Consider the following 19,296-nt stretch of genomic DNA (forward strand, 5'->3'; position numbering starts at 1 on the left):
ACGTGATAAATAAAACCAATGTTGTGCGCTATACTCACAGACTGGAGCCAGGTATGAAGTCTGAGAATCCTGCTAAAATGCCTCACACCATGACCCAGTGTGGGAATTGCACCAGAAATAAAAGCGGCATTTCCACAAGTGTTGAGATTAAAAAGATGGATAAAAATAGCCTTTTGTCAGCTCAGACATCTGATTGGCAGTGTCATTGGAGCTGACGTGGACTGTTACTTTCATGATTGTGAGAAATGAATCAAGGATTCCAAGGAGTTTCTCCAGGATGTCAGGGACAGTGGCTCCAAGAAAGCAGAGCATGACCGCATTTACGAAATGAATGTTTCAGACTATAGAGTCCCCGATGATCAAGGTTCGGGGGGGGTGTCAGAGGAGTAGGTGACTGTTAGACAGCACTGCCAGGGACAGTCTTGGTAGGGGATGAATGTCGTTGGCCTGAGGAAGTGGCATTGGGACTTGGAGTGACCAATCTGCCCGAATACCGGAGGATGGTGCAGTGGGAGGTGGGTTGGCCATCGCAGCAGCTGCGGCAGCTGTTGGAGCAGGAGTAGTCCCATCTGGAGCAGGGACTGGTTCCACGTGGAAAGGGACAACATCGGCCATGGGGGCATAAACAGGGTGAACCTAGGAATCAGCCAGTAGTATTGTAAAATGATGTGAGAGGTTTATGGGCGGAGGCGAGACAGCTTGGGTTTTTTTTGTCTTAAGATGTCTGACTACCACTTCCAACCAGGTAGCCTGTGAGCTCAAGTGGAGCAGGAGGAGGGCCGGCAACGAGATGATGGGTCCCAGAGGATGGTGTTGGAGAAGGCTGAGTTCATGACTGAAATCGATTTGGACTGTGAGGCTGCAGTGTCAATAAAATCGGATAAAGGAGAGTCCTTTTTTTGTAGTTAATCTTGGTTTAAATATCATGAGAAAACAGGTATGGTAACAGCGCAATAGCTGCGTGGTTTAAATTAATGCTTAACGATGCTCCTTTAGCTCTTTTTTTATTTATCTCTATATCTCTCCCTCTCTGGAGTTTCAAGAAGATACTGCACCATGTGGGTGGATAGTTTTTTTTTTCACTTTCTATACTCCCCGCTCAGTTTTTATAGGCATGCTCAAGTGCATAAGCTATTCAAATATCAAACATCCATAAATAGTGTGTTGTACTGAGGACCATTTTATAAGTCAACCCCTTGTTTGCAGATTGGAAATAGTCTGGCGCCGAAGTAAGAACATGAGGCTTTTTGTGTTATACACGCTACATCTCCATATCTTCTGTTTAGATTTAGATTTAGATTGTTTTATTAGCCACACGATCAAGTCCGGTGGAATAAGTTTTTGGTTCATATTAAACTCTGCAGCACAATACACACATGGACAACAACACACTCCACATATTATCACTAACAATACAGTTACAGAATAATGGAAACAACACATCACGCATAACAATTAGGTGAATGGTGGTATTTATGCCAGTGGTGTGTGAGGAGGGGACTATAGGGAAGAATTCAGAGTCCTGATAACCAGGGGGAAAAAAACTGTTTGTGAAGCATTTAGTCTTAGTGGGCAGTGACCTGTAGTGCCTCCCTGAGGGAAGGAGCTGGAAGAGGTGAGGGGCAGGATATGAGGGGTCGGAGGTGATCTTCTTTGCTCGCTTTACAGTCCGGTTTGTATGTAGAGATTCAACTGAGGGGAGTGGGTTACCTATGATTTTGGATGCCTTGTTGACAATCTGCTGCAGTTTTTTCCATGTTTGCCTGTCCGTGCCGCCATGCCATACTGTAATAGAAGATGTTATGATGGACTCGATAATGGCTGAATAAAACAGAATGAGCAGTTGATGTTTGATCTGGTATTTTTTAAGCTGCCTAAGAAAGTAAAGTCATTGTTGAGCTTTTGCAAAGATGTGTTCAGTGTTACTTTTGCACTTCAGGTTATTGCTGATGTATGTTCCAAGGAATTTAAAAGAGTCAGTGATGGTGATGGGGTCTCCATTCATTTGTATGGGTGTTTTGGGATTCGGAATGCATCAGAAGTTAATAATGAATTCTTGGGTTTTGGCTGTATTAAGCAGAAGATTGTTGTTTGCGCACCAAGTGACAGTTTGGTCTACTTCAATAATAATAATAATAATAATAATAAATCAAACTTATATAGCGCTTTTCTAACACTCAAAGTCACTTTACAATAAACAGTGGTGAAACAAGACAACAGATCAACATAACACAAGACATACAGGGGTGGATGGGAAGAAGGAGCTATGAGAGGGAGGAGTGGCAGCCACACACGATGCCAGCAGTACTCTCCAACTTAAACAGATACAAAAGGGCAAGAAAAACAAAAAAACAACACCACTGTAGCCATTGATTTTCTGTAGGGGTTTACCCCCGTAGGCTATTCCTCCCCCGAGGTATCCACTAGGCAGTGGCACTATTTATCCCATAGCTGGCGGAGGGGGGGGAACTGGTCCATGGGCATCAGGGAATATCCACACACTGGTGGGCCTGCGTACCGCATGTCTAGGGGCCAGACCTCCTCCGAGTCCTTTGTAGTTCAGCCAGGGTCCAAGGTGTACCCAGTTACCGTGTGTCGCCACAAGGAGGCACTACATAGGGCTCGCTGTTGGAGAGGCTATGTACTGGCAGGGAAAGACTTACTACATGCTTGGCTCTGCTGTTCACATTTCTGCTAGCCAGCGGTGAAGGTTGAAAGTGAGACGTGACAGGCACAGAACACTACACCAACACAATAGACACTTCACCACAACCCCACTTCTTCCAGAAGAATGTCAGACACATACATTTCAGTGCGGTACTGGGTTTCATCATTGTTTGAAATGAGGCTGACAATGGTTGTGTCGTCTGCATATTTTATTATTTTCACAGAGCTATCCGTGGATGTTATGTGGGTGGTGTAAAGTGAGAAGAGCCAGGGGGAGAGAACACAGCCCTGAGGAGCACCTGTACTGAGGGTAAGAGGGTGTGAGGTTAGGTTATTAATCTTCACCCTCTGTGGCCTGTTCCACAGGAAGCTCCGAATCCAGTGGCATATGGCTGGGTCAATGTTCATATCCAAGAGTATGGTAAAGAGTTTGAGTGGGTTTATGGAGTTGAAGGCAGAATTAAAGACTATGAACAGGATGCGTGCGTAGGTGTTTGGTGATTCCAGGTGTTGCAGGGCATGGTGCAGGGCTATGCTAACTGCATCCTCAACAGACCGGTTGGCTTGATAGGCAAATTGATATGGGTCCATCATTGGGGAAGTGCAAGATTTCAAGCGTGACAGAATGATGCGCTCCAATGCTTTCATGGCCACAGATGTTAGGGCAACTGGTCTGAAGTCACTGAGGCAGGTGATCTTTGAGGACTTTGGCACAGGAATGATGGTAGAGAGTTTGAAGCACTGTGGGACTGCACATTGGCTTAGAGAGGTGTTAAATATGGTGGAAACTATTGGGGCCTATTGTGCTGCACAGTGGCTCAACAAAGCAGGACTGATGCCGTCTGGCCCTGCTGCTTTCCTAATGTTCAGCTTCTTGAATGTTGCTCTCACCTCATCCTTCTGGATGCAGAAGGGTGGCATTGGAGTAGGAGTAGGGGGGATGGCTGGTGGAATAGGTTTTTCAAACCCTGCATAAAACTTATTTAATTTATCTGGGAGGTTATGGTCATTATCTGGAAGGAAGCAGGGGCGTTTTTTGTAATCTGTCATTTCCTTACGTTTTTTCCATATTGCTCTGGAGTTACTGGGAGAGAATTGCTGTTCGAGTTTTGTTGCGTAGCTGGACTTTGCCTTTCATATTGCAGCACGCAACTTATACTTGGCTGCTCTGTACTGATCCCTGTCTCCGTTTTTGTATGCCCAGTTCTTTTCTTTGTGTAGGAGTAGGAGGTGTAATTTTTTGGAGAACCAGGGTTTTTATTGCCGTACAATGTCACGGTTTTGGTAGGGATGCACATTTCCTCGCAGAACTTTATATGTGACGTCACGGTGTCAGTGAGTTCATCGAGGGAGTCGCAAGCTGCACTAAATATATTCCAATTAGAGCATTCAAAACACCCTCGAAGCGTTTCAATGGCGTCCATGGACCAGGACCTGACAGATTTGGATGTTTTCTTGATGGGTTTAAGCTTTTGTCTGTATTTTGGGATGAGAAGTAACAGCGTGGTCGGACTTCCCCAGTGGAGCCCTCGGGAATGCACGGTAAGCATTCCAAATTGATATGTAGCAGTGATCCAATGTTTTACAATGTATTTTGGCCTGACAATGGGAAGGGTTATGGTCTCCCTGTTGACTGTTCAACTTCATTGTTCAGTCCTCCCAGAAACGCTGGGTTTTCTCCTCAATATCTCCTCTCTGCACACCAACCCCAACACCTGTCCTTTCATTCACACCTCCGCCCTTCACAATCCTCCACCTCGTCCTGTTTTAATATCACTTAACTGTTGATGAGCAGAGGATGTCCTTGATCCTCCGAGGTTAGCCTTTGGTCTGGGATCACATCTTGCTTGCAATTTCAACAACAAATCCCATTACCTCCCAAAAGTATGCTGAATGATTTCATTGGGTTTGACATCTCTAACTCAAACACTAGCAAACACCACCGCAGACTTTGCCTGTTTAAAGAATATTCTTTGAAGGTCTTCTGACTTTTGTCTGACATCGCTCCTAAAAACCTCTTCATTTGCCATTCATCTATGTGAGAGGGAGCCATGGTGAATGATGACATGAGTGTAAATATACATTAAGCACTTGATGAAGCTGCAGTGCCCAGCATCACCGGCTACAGCTCTCCTCTGAAGAGTCACAGCCAAAGGCATATTTCTTTAGATGCGAGTGTCTAAAACTGACACCTCACAGCTTTTGACTAAAACGTTGTTGGTCTTCAGCTATTGTGAATTAATAAGTTATATCATTTTAAAAAGATTAATGCCACCGATGAGATATACAGTATCAGGTTGCAAATTACATCAGCAAGCATATCCTATGACTATGTGTGTGTGTGTGTGTGTGTGTGTGTGTGTGTGTGTGTGTGTGTGTGTGTGTGTGTGTGTGTGAGGTTTTTCTATCCTAATGGGGACCAAATGTCCCCATCAGGATCAAAAACTTAAAACCACCTACTTTGTGAGGACATTTTATGGGTCCTCATAAGGAAAAGGGTTTATTTTAGGGTTAGGACATGGGTTTAGGTTTAAGGTTAGAATTAGGATTAGGTTAACATTAGGGTAAGTGTAGCGCTATCTATCCCTTTTAACTGTCAAGGACAACGCTCCTGAGTTCTCTATACAACTTGGTATCCAATAAACTATTGAAGTATGGTAACTTCGCTTTTTAGTTGTTTAAAGTATGTTCCAAAGGCTCTAAATGTCTTACAGTGTCATCTGGTAACTCCAACTAAAAAGGTTGACTACCCCTTTAAGGCGCTCAAATATGGCATATGACCCCTTTAAGGCAATCTAACATGGTCTAGACACCTCAATGTGTCACCGAGTAACTTATATTAAAACGGTGGACTAGCCCTTTAAGGTTGTCTCAACATGTCACTTACCATAGCCTAGACACCACAGGAATAAACACACATGAATAATCCAGACTCACACAGGTACATAGAATTATATATACAAATGTATTATGAGTAATAATTATTAGAATGAATGAAAGTGATAAGCCTCAATGGCTAACAAGTATCTGCATTCAGATATATACAAATTAATCAGACTAACACATTAGCATACAGCTCAATAACCCTATAACTAAGCCGGCAATAAAATAAAAGAAAGTCAACCCCCAGTTGCAGACCTGTTTCTTTATCGGGTACGTTGGGACCCTAAACAGCCCTCTTCGCTCCCCTTGGAAGCCCGCACATCCAGCTTGTACTCACAATGAATGCTCCTCTTCGTCTCAGTGCAGCAGCGAACGTCAGGCCGGCAGCCATCCTAGCTAACTGGCTAGTTAGCCGTTAGCACCATCTCACGGTCGAACCGTGCGCTCGCCTCGGCAGCACAACACGGCAACAGACGACTCCTTCTGCGTTCCTCGATGGTCGCATGAACACACCACTACACTGTAACTGATAACGTTACTTCACTAAACTAGAAGACGGCCCGACTCACTGTGGGGAGAGCCCCTTACCGCATCCAGTCCATTAGCCCGTCTTGCTGTGCTAGCAACGGACACCGACTGGCTAGCTCGCTCCGTAACGTCGCTGGGTCCACATATGGGACTGACGAGTAGTCAGTTTGTCTCCCCAATCCACACAAACAGTTCCCGGGATGGGTCTCGGTCAGACACCCGCACACATCACTGTTCACTAAACTTCAATTACATTTCTCTCACCGCAAAATAGCATATAACAACTCGACATCAAACTGCTCCGTTTTGCTCACACAAGGGACGAGTGACATCCTCTCTCTCCCAGTTCAGTCTGCTCGCGCTGACGTTCCCCGCTGCCCTCTCAACCAATCACATTCAAAGTAAGTTTCAACACTAAAAGTAAATGCATTTCACATTGGTAAACAACTGTTTTGCAGAACAATATCAACAATATAATATATTCATATTCAACAGGTTAACAAAATAACAAACATAGGCCAAACTCTTATCTAATAGTGCAATATAATATATCTAAGGCCTATAATTTAACCACAGGGTTACATAAGGATTAAGGTTAGGCATGTAGTTATGGTGTGTGTGTGTGTGTGTGTGCGTGTATTTGCATGTACATGTACATGTACATGCACATGCACCAATGTATGAGGAAAATTGGGAAAACATATGGTGATGATTCCTAGAATTAGCTTTCAAAGGCTGTTCCAACTTACCCTAACTGTGCATCTTTTTTTTGTTGTATTTTCCCCCCTTTTTCTCCCCAGTTGTATCCAGCCAATTACCCCACTCTGCCGAGCTGTCCTGTTCGCTACTCCACCCCCTCTGCTGATCTGGGGAGGGCTGCAGACTACCACGTGCCTCCTCCGATACATGTGGAGTCGCCAGCCGCTTCTTTTCACCTGACAGTGAGGAGTTTCGCCAGGGGGACACAGTGCATGGGAGGATCACGCTATTCCTCCCAGTTCCCCCCTCCCCCCGAACAGGGCCCCGACCAACCGGAGGGGGCACTAGTGCAGTAACCAGGACACATACCCACATCCAGTTTCCCACCTGCAGGCATGACCAGTTGTGTCTGTAGGGACGCCCAACCAAGCCGGAGGTAACACGGGGATTCAAACCACCGATCCCCGTGTTGGTAGGCAACAGAATAGACTGCTATGCTATGCTACCTGGATGCCCCATAATATTGTTATTTCTACAAAAATTTAAAATGAACAGAATATGTAGTTTTTGTCATCACCGTCAACCCAAGGTCATTTTTTCCCCAGTTTTTATAGTCTGTGGTGACAGGATTTGTGTTTGTCCCAACTTTATTATTTTTCATGATTTAAGTGGCTAGTAAACATTGCTTTTTTTGCATTATTATAGTTTTTAATCGGGCAGGACCACAGAGATAGACAGTAAACACAGGATTAGGTGAGAAAGGGAGGAGATGGAGGAAAGGATTCAAACCAGGGATGCCACAATCTGACATTACCCCCAGCTGAAATTACTCTTAAGGCAATGGTTAATTATCCAAAGCGACTGAATCAATCTCTATCAAAACTGCTCGGGGTGCAATTACTTTTCACAGTGATAAGGTATTTCTGGATTTTTAATAATCTCTAGGAATCAGATTGCAAATTTGACCTGTGGGATACAGCTGGTCTGGACTTCTACCATGTACCCGCACGTGAGGGACCCTTCTCTTGGCTCTTCGAGTAGGAATGTGATGCAAGAGGTCATTTTCATCATCTTTAAAGTCAAACCAATGTTCTTGTAATTAAAAAAAAATCATTATTCAAGTCCCTCTACAGAACTATTTGATAAATTATTTGGTTTGGTTTTGCCCTTGTGTGTCTAGACGCTCAACCACTAACTTATTTTTTTGCAGAAATAAGGCATGCGGACATAGCCAATACTTCTGGATTCTGATGTTCTAGTTTCATAGTCCTCTGAGAAAACTGCTTTCAGTGAGTCACTGGAAGCAACTGGAAGACAGTTGAGGTTAGGCCCTACTGCCACTTACAGAGCCACACCTGCAGCGGCACAGGACTCAAACATTTGTGCAATTTTTTGGCAAGCTTTATTTAAGCCCACCCCCCCACCCCATAAAAAATAAACTTTTGATGGAAGCATGGAGAGAGGATAACAAAGTCTTCAGGAAACTGCACCCTGCAAGTGAGATGGTTGCTACAACACCCACTGTATTGATTGGCTCCTGCATTTTTAATGATCATTGAATGGAAATGATAGTCTGGATGCCATTGTGCACTGTTTGCCACAATGAATGTTTTCAACATAAATCAGGCAACTGCTATTAGTCCTGATGAACAGGCCAGGTTCTCAGTGATTTCTAATAAGCCTCACAATAAGCCCATTCTCCAATCCTCGGTGAATAGTACACATAGCCATTGTAACTCTAATTAATGCTTACAGTAATTTGCATATGAAACCGATCATTGTTTTGGGTCGTTGTGCAACTGTGTTGTTTATAAGGGTGAGGATACCTGCAGTCAGTTGAGACTGAAGAGGCCCTTTTCCACTTCATGGTACCGGCTCAACTCGACTCGACTTTTTTCGTTTTCCATTACTGGAAAGTACCGGCATTTTGGTAACTGTTACCACTTCTCTGGTTCCCAAAAAAAACTGGAGCGGGTACACTGAGGGGGGTACTGTTACGGTCATGGAAAATGACACAGAAGCGAGTCGAGTTGAGTCGAGTCGAGTTGAGTTGAGCCGGTACCATGTAGTGGAAAAGGGGCATTAGATGAGTGATGAAACCTTTCTCTCAATAAACGTTGTGTCCAAATGAACTGATTCAACTTTCTGTAATAAGCCTCACCATTTTTGCAAAATGTAAAGCAAAAAATAGCAACAAAAAAAAAAAAAAGAACTTCTGTTTCTATTTTCCATCTGTGGTGGACAGATTCTATAACCAGAACTTGAGAGGTTGATGCCCTGGACAGGGAAAACGACTACTGAGTTAGACACTATAAATTGTAAACTGCCTTTTAAATCTGAATCTAGAACCTTTTTGGTATTTTAAATCTTGTAGACCCACAGTGGGTTAGCAGTGCCTCAGTAGGGGGCGTTCCAGTGCCAAGATGGATTTAACTTTAGAAATAAAAATCCTGACAATAATTTTACAACCTCAGTTAGGACATTTAAACAATAGTTAAATGAATCCTGAACATGCGCGCACACACACACGCGCATTTTGGGACCAATAGAAACAGTTGACACATTGCACTATTCAGTGTTCACCTAACAATAAATATGGGGGTCACCTCTCTGTGCAATGGAAGAGGCATAAAGATAGGCCTTGGTTATCTTTATATCCCCTGCTCCAGGTCTCCTTCTGTCTAGAAAATCAAGGCTAGTCTAGGCTGTTTCATGCTGAGCTGAGCTACATGACCATTAGCCTAAATTTTCCTCGGGGAATCAATTCTAATTAAGCAGGTTGGAGCCACAGTGCAGCACTGGATGTATGCCCAAGTGCCTTCAAGAGGATTTGACTCCCTTCCCAGTGATTTAGACTTCTCTTTGTTGGGATGACTTGTCATCTCCCTCCCACAGAACTGGAACTGACGTTGTAGGCCAAATGTCCCTATCCAATTTCACACATACGAGGTAAAATGCAATTAAGGATTAATCTGAAAAATGTCACAAATAGATAAAAAACTAAAACCTAACTATGTAACAGGGTGAAAACTTAACTGTTTAAACTTGTGATGCTATCTCCAGTTTCTAAATCAGAAACCAAATGATGGAATGGAACACTAATGTTAGTCAATAGCCACTTGACCCCACTACAAGTCCATTCCCAAAGCTTTGCTCTGAATGGTGATGAGACACTGCTGAAATATCACTGTCAAACTCGATATAAAGATATTTGTACCACACCAACACCAGCCGTTTATACTAGTCTTCTTAAACAGCAAAAATCTACAAATTTTGCAAGCCGTATTTGCGCTAGTTATAGTCCATTTACTAACAACCATAGAATCGTTCATTTAATTTAATTATATTCATTTATTTACCCCCCCCCCATCCCATTTTTCTCCTCAGTTGTATCCGGCCAATTACCCCCACTCTTCCGAGCCATCCCGGTCACTGCTCCACCCCCTCTGCCAAGCCAGTGAGGGCTGCAGACTACCACATGCCTCCTCCGATATACATATGTGGAGTTGCCAGCTGCTTCTTTTCACTTGACGGTAAGGAGTTTCGCCAGGGGGACGTGGCACATGGGAGGATCACGCTATTCCCCCCAGTTCCCCCTTCCCCCCTGAACAGGCTCCCTGACTGACCAGAGGAGGCGATAGTGCAGCTATCAGGACACATACCCACATCCGGTTTCCTGTTCGCAGACACGACCAATTGTGTCTGTAGGGACACCTGACCAAGCCGGAGGTAACACGGGCACTCGAACCAGCAATCCCCATGTTGGTAGGCAACAGAATAGACTGCTACGCTACCCGGACACCTAGAATCATTCATTTTAAACAGACATAATTTGACCAACAAAAGAATGGTAATTATCAGCTAAATTCAGTTAATGTGGATTAATTTATATATCAATAATGGCTGATTTATTTTATCTGCAATCTAAATTCTGTCAACACTGGTTATATCAATCATCCTGTCCGCTAGCTACATTTGAGTACAGCTCGCCCATTGTGTTCATCACTTTGCATGCTGCAATTCAGCCAATCATTTGTAACACTATTAAAATCAATTCATGAGTAAATTTAACGACAATGGGCAAAACTATGATTCACACAAAGTTTGAGATCATATCCCCACAGATGTCATTTCATCATTGCATTTTATTTAACTGTTGTACTGCGTTCTCCTCTTGATGTGGAAATCCAGTCCTCCACTGGGCATATCGTCCCTCTCTTTTTCCATCCCAACTGCTGCACAGGGCTTTACACCGAATGGCTCAATTCCCACAAGCTCTATCTCTTTTCATTTTCAGTCTCTCTCCCTCTCTTTGTTCATCCTCTCTTCGTTCATCCACTGTGATGTCTGTCCATGAGAACAGGCAAACCAGGCCTGTGGCCAGGATTACAGTGCACTCTGCCTCTATTATTGATGAGAAGCCTTTGGGAAGGAGGTGCTGTGTATCACACTGACTCTCCCTGGGCCCCGTCATTCCTGTCTAGGCCCGGGCTTTACTGAGGGGATAAACAGACTGATACTTTTTAAGATGGCTAGAGAGCCTGCAGGGGACAGCGAAACCCCACAGCATACAAATCAACAAACAAATCCCCATTCCACTCTGGCAAAAGTGATGAAAAAAAAACCCCGACTGATTGCTGAGTGATTGGGTATCAGCATGAGTGATAGGTAGAGATATTCGTCTGAATGTGGCACTCGAGTGGATTCGCCTCATTTTGGCCAGAGCCAGAGTCAAAGAAGATTAATTATGTCAATAAGTACAGTATTTTTGGACAAGGATCCCTCTCTCTATAAGTGCCACTTGTGCACACCACCCACAAAACCCTGTCTAAAAGAGTGTCCTCCTGATATCTGACTGACCTCTGTTGTGTCTGGACTCCTGCCTTTGTTAGAGATCTTCCCTCAGGCTGGACTGGTAGGCTATTTATAGTGGGCTCATTGTTGTTGTTGTAACGGGGCCATGTGCCCTATTTAAAATAAGAACTGATGTTATGTTAAAGCAAGTTGTTGATGTCACAGCCCACAAAAGAAGTCCTTAAGAGACATCAAGACACGTCATCTGGATGGACGCTTGTCTAATAGATAGCTGCATACATGGCCACCATTCACGCTAGGTCCTCTCAGCAAAAAGATGGTAATTGGGTCTGCCTGATGTGACTCAGACTGACTACTACTATCTAATTGGATAAATGAAAAATAAGATGGTGGACTTAAAGCTATAGCAGTTGAGAGACATCTACTCTTGAGTTCACTCTAATGAAATGTCAGGAATGTCCGTGAGAAGGACAGACAAATTGGGCTTCTCCAAATGAATGAAAATGTTCTAGGCAGTCACTTGGAAAGAAATCCTCCAGCATCAGCAGCAATGAAGATGGATCTGTGTCAAAGGTCAGAGAAAACTGGTAATGCTGGCCATAATGAAGGACAATTATCTTGGGGGGAAGATGCCATTACATACGTACACCTCAGTAAAGACAGGTTAGGACCTACTTGATTCCAATGGCATGCTTAGACACTTATGCGCATGCGTATGTGCATGCGTGTGCGCGCGCACACGCATGCACACACACACACACACACACAGAGCTACCCTAACCTTAATCCTTACCCTAATCTTAACTTAATCCCAATTCTAACCTTAACCCTAAACCCAAATCCTAACCCTAAAATAGACCCTTTTCCTCATGGGGACCCATAAAATGTCCCCACAAGATACTAGGTGATTTCAGGTTTTTGTATCCTGATGGGGATATTTGGTCCCCATTAGGATAGGAAAACATCACACACACACACACACACACACACACACACACACACACACACACACACACACACACACACACACACACACACACACACACACACACACGTTCAGTGTGGCTAACTCACACAAATCAACTGATGTCCTCTGAATAAACAATTGACCACTGACGGTATACATGTTTTAGATCATTTCCTTTCCATTTATAAGCTCGCAATTCAGTTTACTCATCTAAGATTGCAGATGTTGCAATAAACAAACCTTGATAATGCTGAATTAATGACAACAAAGCATTCGCAAATGGTCCCACTGTGACCAAAATTTATTAACAAACACATCCATGTCGGGCTTGTATGGGAAAACTAGAGTGGATGATCACCTAGAAAACAAGATGCTTTATTTCTTATTCAGAATTAAACCCAAGTGAGCTAAAACAATATTCAAACATGAGCAACAAACGACAATTATTCTGCAAATTAACTTTTTTTTTCAAATCTTAATGTCTTCGAAATGAATGGGTTGAGATCTGAGACAATTACGTTGCTCTGAATAAGTGCTTGGGGTAATAAAAAGGAAATAAAAAGCACGGAATGGAAAGAGCCAGGAGGGCACCTTGCAGTGCTATACGGAGGGTGAAAACGGACATAATGGTGATTGCATAAGGAACTGAGCGAGTGTGGTTGTGTAGAGGGTCTCATAAAAACAGCAGAACATGGAGCGCTACATGGCTGTATGGTGCTATCATCAAACAGACTCCTCTTAGGGTGATGGAGAAACATGTTGTTACCTTTTACTGTGTCAGTTTTACTCAGATGATGAGAGCAGGAATGCTAGCTATGATACATCCATCCATCCAACCAATATCCAAGCTGCTTAGCCTAATCAGGGTCACGGGATGCTGGAGCCTATCCCAGCAGTCATTGGGCGGCAGGCGGGGAAACACCCTGGACAGGCCACCAGGCCATTACAGGGCCGACACATTTACACCTAGGGACAATTTAGTATGGCCAATTCACCTGACCTAGATGTCTTTGGACTGTGGGAGGAAACCGGAGCACCGAGTAGATACCTGTTCCAGAATAGAGTTGATCCTGTCCACCTCACAGTCGATGAGGAAGCGTTTCTCCTGCCGGCGGTCCATCTCTTCAATGATGCGTCTGTACTCTGTAGGGTTGACGATGTTCCCCACCGAACGCGCCGTCACCTGCCAGTTGTTGGCGACGGCAGACTCCATGATTGCTTGAAGGATTGCAAAACCTGGTTCAGGGAGGAAGAAGAGCTCAATCACATGGATTTCTCAGAATGGAGAAGTTGTTAGTGAATAACCTTTACACACATATTATCTTTTCTTCAACAGGGGATGCAAACACACATAGAAAGTCGGAGGAAAGTTAGAAATATTAAGTTTTTTTATCCCCAGTAGTTATCGTAGCAACCAATGATGTCTGATGGTAGAGCCATCAGACTGCCTGGCTCTACCTGCAGACATAACCTGCATTAGGTTATGTCTGCAGGTAGAAGACAGTTATGTCGGGCAAAACTTCAAAATTAAAGGTAATTTTGACTTGTGAAATTCTTTCAATCACTGTCCACACCCATTTATTCCAATTCAGGGTTTCTGGGGGCTGGCACCTATCCCAGCAGTCATGGCTGGCTGCAGAGACTGCTGGGATAGTCAGGGAGACATCCTAGGCAGATTGCCAGTCCATCACATGGCCATCATAAAATCGCTCACAGGCTATTTAGAGTCCCAAATTCACTAAACATGCATGTCTTTGGACAGTTGGCAGGAACCAACACGTATACAGGCAGAGCTTGCAAACTCCACAAAGAGGGGCAGCGAATTAAGGCAGGACCTCCCTGCAGTTAGACAACAATGCTTCATACTCAGTCATCGTGCCTTTGACTTAAGTACAATCTGCAATTGATGCACACAGTGGCTTTCCGCTCCACTTCTGCCATTGTTTTTGTCAGACATTATAAATGGTTGCTTTATCCCTTGCCAACAAGAAAATCAGCCAACACCACATCACTTTCGCCTGCTTTTGACGCTTTCAGTTGTCTCTATTTCTCAATCAATGTCACAATGTTGACCTGATGGTGAGCTGTGTCATGTGTCTTGTTGTCAGTGGAGCTCTTGTGTTGTCACAGGACTCCACATGGCCGTGGCAGCGCATGCTACTGCGGGTTTTAACTTCAACAAAAAATTATTGGACAGCATCCACTTTCTAAAATCCAGGAAATATGAGCAAATAATAAAGTAGGTGAACAAAGGGACCATTCTTTTTTTTTTATCTTATGACTGTTTGTTGAGAAAATTTGGTTTCTGAGCTGCTTATATAACTGGCCATTTTAAGGGGGTTATCCATTCATGATTGCCAGCATTCCCCAGCTTCTAAATGGCAGAATATATCGATTCATCCGGGAAAATTTAACTATTTGCTTATTTTATCATCATTTGGTGAAATTAAAATTTGAAACTGCTGAGTGGGCTATTTCGGACAAGAGGGGTCAGCTGCTCCATTAATCTGCGGTCAGTGAGATTATTAGTAAAGTAGGCGACTATTGGGTGAAATGCTGTGCACTGAGAAAGCATGTGAATATATTGTAGGTGCAATCTCAGGGCAGTGGAGGAATACTGTAGGTGAACAAAAGTGGTAACAGTAGGGTGGTCCTGGGATACCACAGTTTACCATCCAGTTTTCTGAATGCACCATAGGCAGCATTGAAATAACTCAAATGCCATGCCCATGCACCCCAAACCCCTTCCTCTGATATCTAAACCAGGTTTCTACATAGAGCCTAGCCCTACACAGCATGTATTATGGGAGGCTTAAGCAGTTGTACAAGCAGTAAAATTGACACGCATATCCTACAGAAAATAAAGTTTTACACAAATTCATCCATCCGAGTATTTTTTTTACAATATCAGTGAAGCACAAGTCTGTGAAAGGACGGTTAAGAGTGCTCCAACAAATTCAACTCCTTATCCATATATATCTTAAAGCCTCTAAGGCATCCAATTTGTATTTTCGCTGAAATATTTCCCTCAATATTGAGAAAAAAAAGAAGAGGACAATTTAATGTCAGCGGTTTTAATTTCAATTTCTAGGCTACAAACATTTGCAAAGGAGTATGTTAATGCCAGCTGTTCACATCCCAGTTACAGATTATGTTTAAATAACAGTTGTCTAAACTTCATGGGCCATAGAGATGGGATCTTTACAAACACAGGATTAGGCTGATTAGGCTGAACTGACATAAAATTACGTGTAAATGGGACCCTGCCACTGTGGCATATGGCCACGTTTCCTTTTTCTTAAGGAAAAAGTGCATTTTCCCTTTTTAAGTAACAGACAGTCTAATACAGATCAATGCACAGTCTATTACATCGAATCTCAACACCATGATGGTATTGTGTATGATGCCCACCATCAAAACACTCTCCTGGGACTTTGCTTAAGGTTTTGGGGGTTTTCATCATTGTTTATGTTTTTTGGGGGGGGGGGATTGGTTGACAAACTAAGACATTGACTCAGTCTAAAAAACACAGATTGGCTTGATTTGAAAATGCTGATATGTGACAGACAAACGGATAAACAGATAAAATAATATAAAAAAGTAAAATTGCTCTATTCCATTGTCTACCAACATGGGGATCGCCGGTTCAAATCCCCGTGTTACCTCCAGCTTGGTCGGGCATCCCTGCAGACACAATTGGCTGTGTCCGAGGGTGGGAAGCCGGATGTGGGTATGTGTCCTGGTCACTGCATTAGCGCCTCCTCTGGTCGGTTGGGGTGCCTGTTCGGGGGGAGGGGGAACTGGGGGGAATAGTGTGACCCTCCCACGCGCTATGTCCCCCAGGTGAAACTCCTCGCTGTCAGGTAAAAAGAAGCGGCTGGCGACTCTACATGTATCGGAGGAAGCGTGTGGTAGTCTGCAGCCCTCCCTGGATCGGCAGAGGGAGTGGAGCAGCAACCGGGATGGTTCGGAAGAGTGGGGTAATTGGCCAAGTACAATTGGGGAGAAAAAGGGGGGAAAGTTCAAAAAATAAAAGTAAAATTGCGAGTGTCTGTAAAGACACTGAAATCAACTGACCTCCACAATTAACAAACCTGTCCTCCCCATGAACACTCTATGTGAATACACCCAAAACGTTCACGCCCAAATTCATTCTTTGCATTGCACCTATGAACCAAGTGCAAAAGCTAGTAGCAGGCTGGAGCCACATGAAATGAACATCATTCAGAAAGAGCAGTGACACTTTCAAAAAGGTTAATAGTTTTATAGAAATATGAATGAAATTATGTATTAACACCCAAAATGTACAATGAAGATCACTACACATAACCCTTACCATTAAGTATGGATGGAGGGTATGGATGGAAATCTTAAAAACAGAGATGGGCAAATTGCATTATCTGCAGAACAAGACATGGAAGAGTGTATTATGCGGGAGTTATGAACTAATGGACAAAATGGTGCACTTAGTGAAGGATTTTTGTGCCAATCTGCCATAGATGGCCAAACTAAATGAGCGGAAGCAGTGTCTCTTGACGTATTATCTTTTCTTCTTAGGGCCGGGGAGAAAACTGCTGATTCAGTAAAAATCGGTGAATATTATCCCCGATGCTGGATGAGCCAGTATAGACTACGTTAATGTACTGTAAATGAACAAGACTGCTAACTTGTTTCAACTGCATGACGGCGTGCTCCATAAGCCAGACCTCTCATCACCGCAACTACTTAAGCTGTCATATCACTTCCCGTCATTTTGTCTTGTCACGGTTGTTGTAATATTCAGTACAGAGGTCAGTACTGATATCCACTTTAGTATGAATGTAGATGAGTGGGACAGCAATATGCACTGTAAGTACAGGGAATATGAGCACGAAAGCATGAAAATAAGCATTTCATTAAAGTCACTCTACCTTTTCATTGATGAACTCGTGTTTTTTTCCTCTGAGGTGCCTTGCAAACGCACAATTGTGACTGAAAAACTTTGCACGAGATTCTAGCACGACATGTCGATCTATATTTCCTCAGGGCAGTACACGTGTAGTCCGGACTCATCCTTGAAAATAACAGCCATGGAAAGTTTATGGCCATCAACGCGCCCAGACTGTTGATATCCTTGAGATGCTCTGCCGAGTCTGATGTGAGGGGGAACAGAAACAGGCCACACCCAATTGTAATAAGTCTGCTAACCAGCCCAGTTCCCCTTTGCCTATTTAGTAGGTGGGTAAGTCGTTTGGCAAACTTACCGTTAGTCATAACTTACCGTTATTTGTCCTACACTGTACCAAAAACAGTATTATGCATCCAAAAATGATTTTTTTTCATCCTTTAAATTCATGCCAGGTGTATTTACCACATTGCGTATGCTCAGCTGAAACCGAGGGGGGGGGGAATATAGATGAGCTACTTTTTCAAATCAATAATCTCGTCCGGTGGTATTGGTCTGTAAAGTTATTCTCACTAATACATATCTTTCATCGGAAATACCAATTTCCTGAGTTTATAGTGGTTTGCACCTCTTCTTTCGGCTTATTCCCCGTTTCTCAGGGGACAACCACAGCGGATTTTACAGTTTCCATTAGTACCCTGTGAGGGCACAGCACCAATGGCGGCTGCTGTTAACCCGGACCTTGACCAGTCTGGTATGGTTTTGTCAATCCGCATACTGATTTGGCAACATTTTATGTGGAATGCCCTTCCTGACACAACCACTAACCCTATGGACGGGCAGTGGCGCCGGCAGCCGTAATCCTGTACGCACCCCGCGTACATTTTTTTTATGACTTTGCTCGTTTTTTTGTTGTTGTTTTTTGACGCAAATACATTTGAAGGCTGATGACTGGTGTTAACGTCGCTGGCTAATAGCGCATACAGGATTACGGCTGCTGGTGCCACTGTGGATGGGGACCCAATATTTTTCGCTCCTGATGGTCAACATAGACTTGTGAACTATCGTGGTCACATGTGAATTATGGTGGTCACATATGAACCATGGTGGTCACATGATAGTGCCTAGCAGACGTGGCAAAAGCACACACATTCTGTACTCAATCAAAGCACAGATACCTGAAAAATCTACTTAAGTACAGTAACAAAGTATTTGTACTTTTTTACTTCCCCCCTTGGCACCTAGCTATTCAGAGCTCAGCGGAGGACTCCATCCACCGTCAGCATCAAGTGACTTTCACGTGGGAGTCTTCTGCAGACAGCAATCAAATCAAGTATGGCTTTGTTAGAGACGTGGCGCTGGAGCCCAGCGGCACGATGCGAGCCACTCACATCTCTGAGAAAGACTGGAGAGATGTGCATCTACCTGTGAAATATTCAGACGGGTGAAGAAATGCGAGAGGGGTTTTGGTCGCGGCCATCTCATCCCGGTTCTTTGTGAAAAGCACTGTGATGTTAGATAAGGGGCCGAGCTGACCTCAGGCTCCAGACTGCTACTGATACTGTCACTGTCCCTGGCTTCGTCAGCTCACGTCATGAGGAATATGGCTTTTATCAGGCCAAAAGATATCAGAATAAAAATATAGCACAGTCTACGTCTTGGCAGCACAGAGGAAATTAAAAAGAAATTGCTGGAGCATCAGGCCCCTTTCTTCCAGTGTCTGAGAATAATGCTGGAAAGCGTAAGCTGGGTGATTCATGGCACTTTAAACATGCTACTAGCTGCTTATGAAAAAGGATTTGGGAGGATTCATGAAATCATTCCCTCGTGAGTTTTATTTTTGTCCCGTTTC

At 43.7% G+C, this 19,296-nt stretch overlaps 1 protein-coding gene across 1 annotated transcript in view; it reads right to left on the reverse strand.

Moving 5' to 3' along the window:
- The window catches only part of LOC130117212 (glutamate receptor 3-like), a 119,521-nt gene that overhangs the window by 62,021 nt on the left and 38,204 nt on the right, over positions 1-19,296 (reverse strand). Inside the window, exon 4 of the mRNA XM_056285386.1 lies at positions 13,608-13,795. Within this exon, the coding sequence (XP_056141361.1) occupies positions 13,608-13,795 (188 nt within the window). The remainder of the gene's footprint in view (positions 1-13,607; positions 13,796-19,296) is intronic.

This window comes from Lampris incognitus, chromosome 8 (genome assembly GCF_029633865.1).
Source record: "Lampris incognitus isolate fLamInc1 chromosome 8, fLamInc1.hap2, whole genome shotgun sequence".
In the NCBI taxonomy this organism is placed as follows: domain Eukaryota; kingdom Metazoa; phylum Chordata; class Actinopteri; order Lampriformes; family Lampridae; genus Lampris; species Lampris incognitus.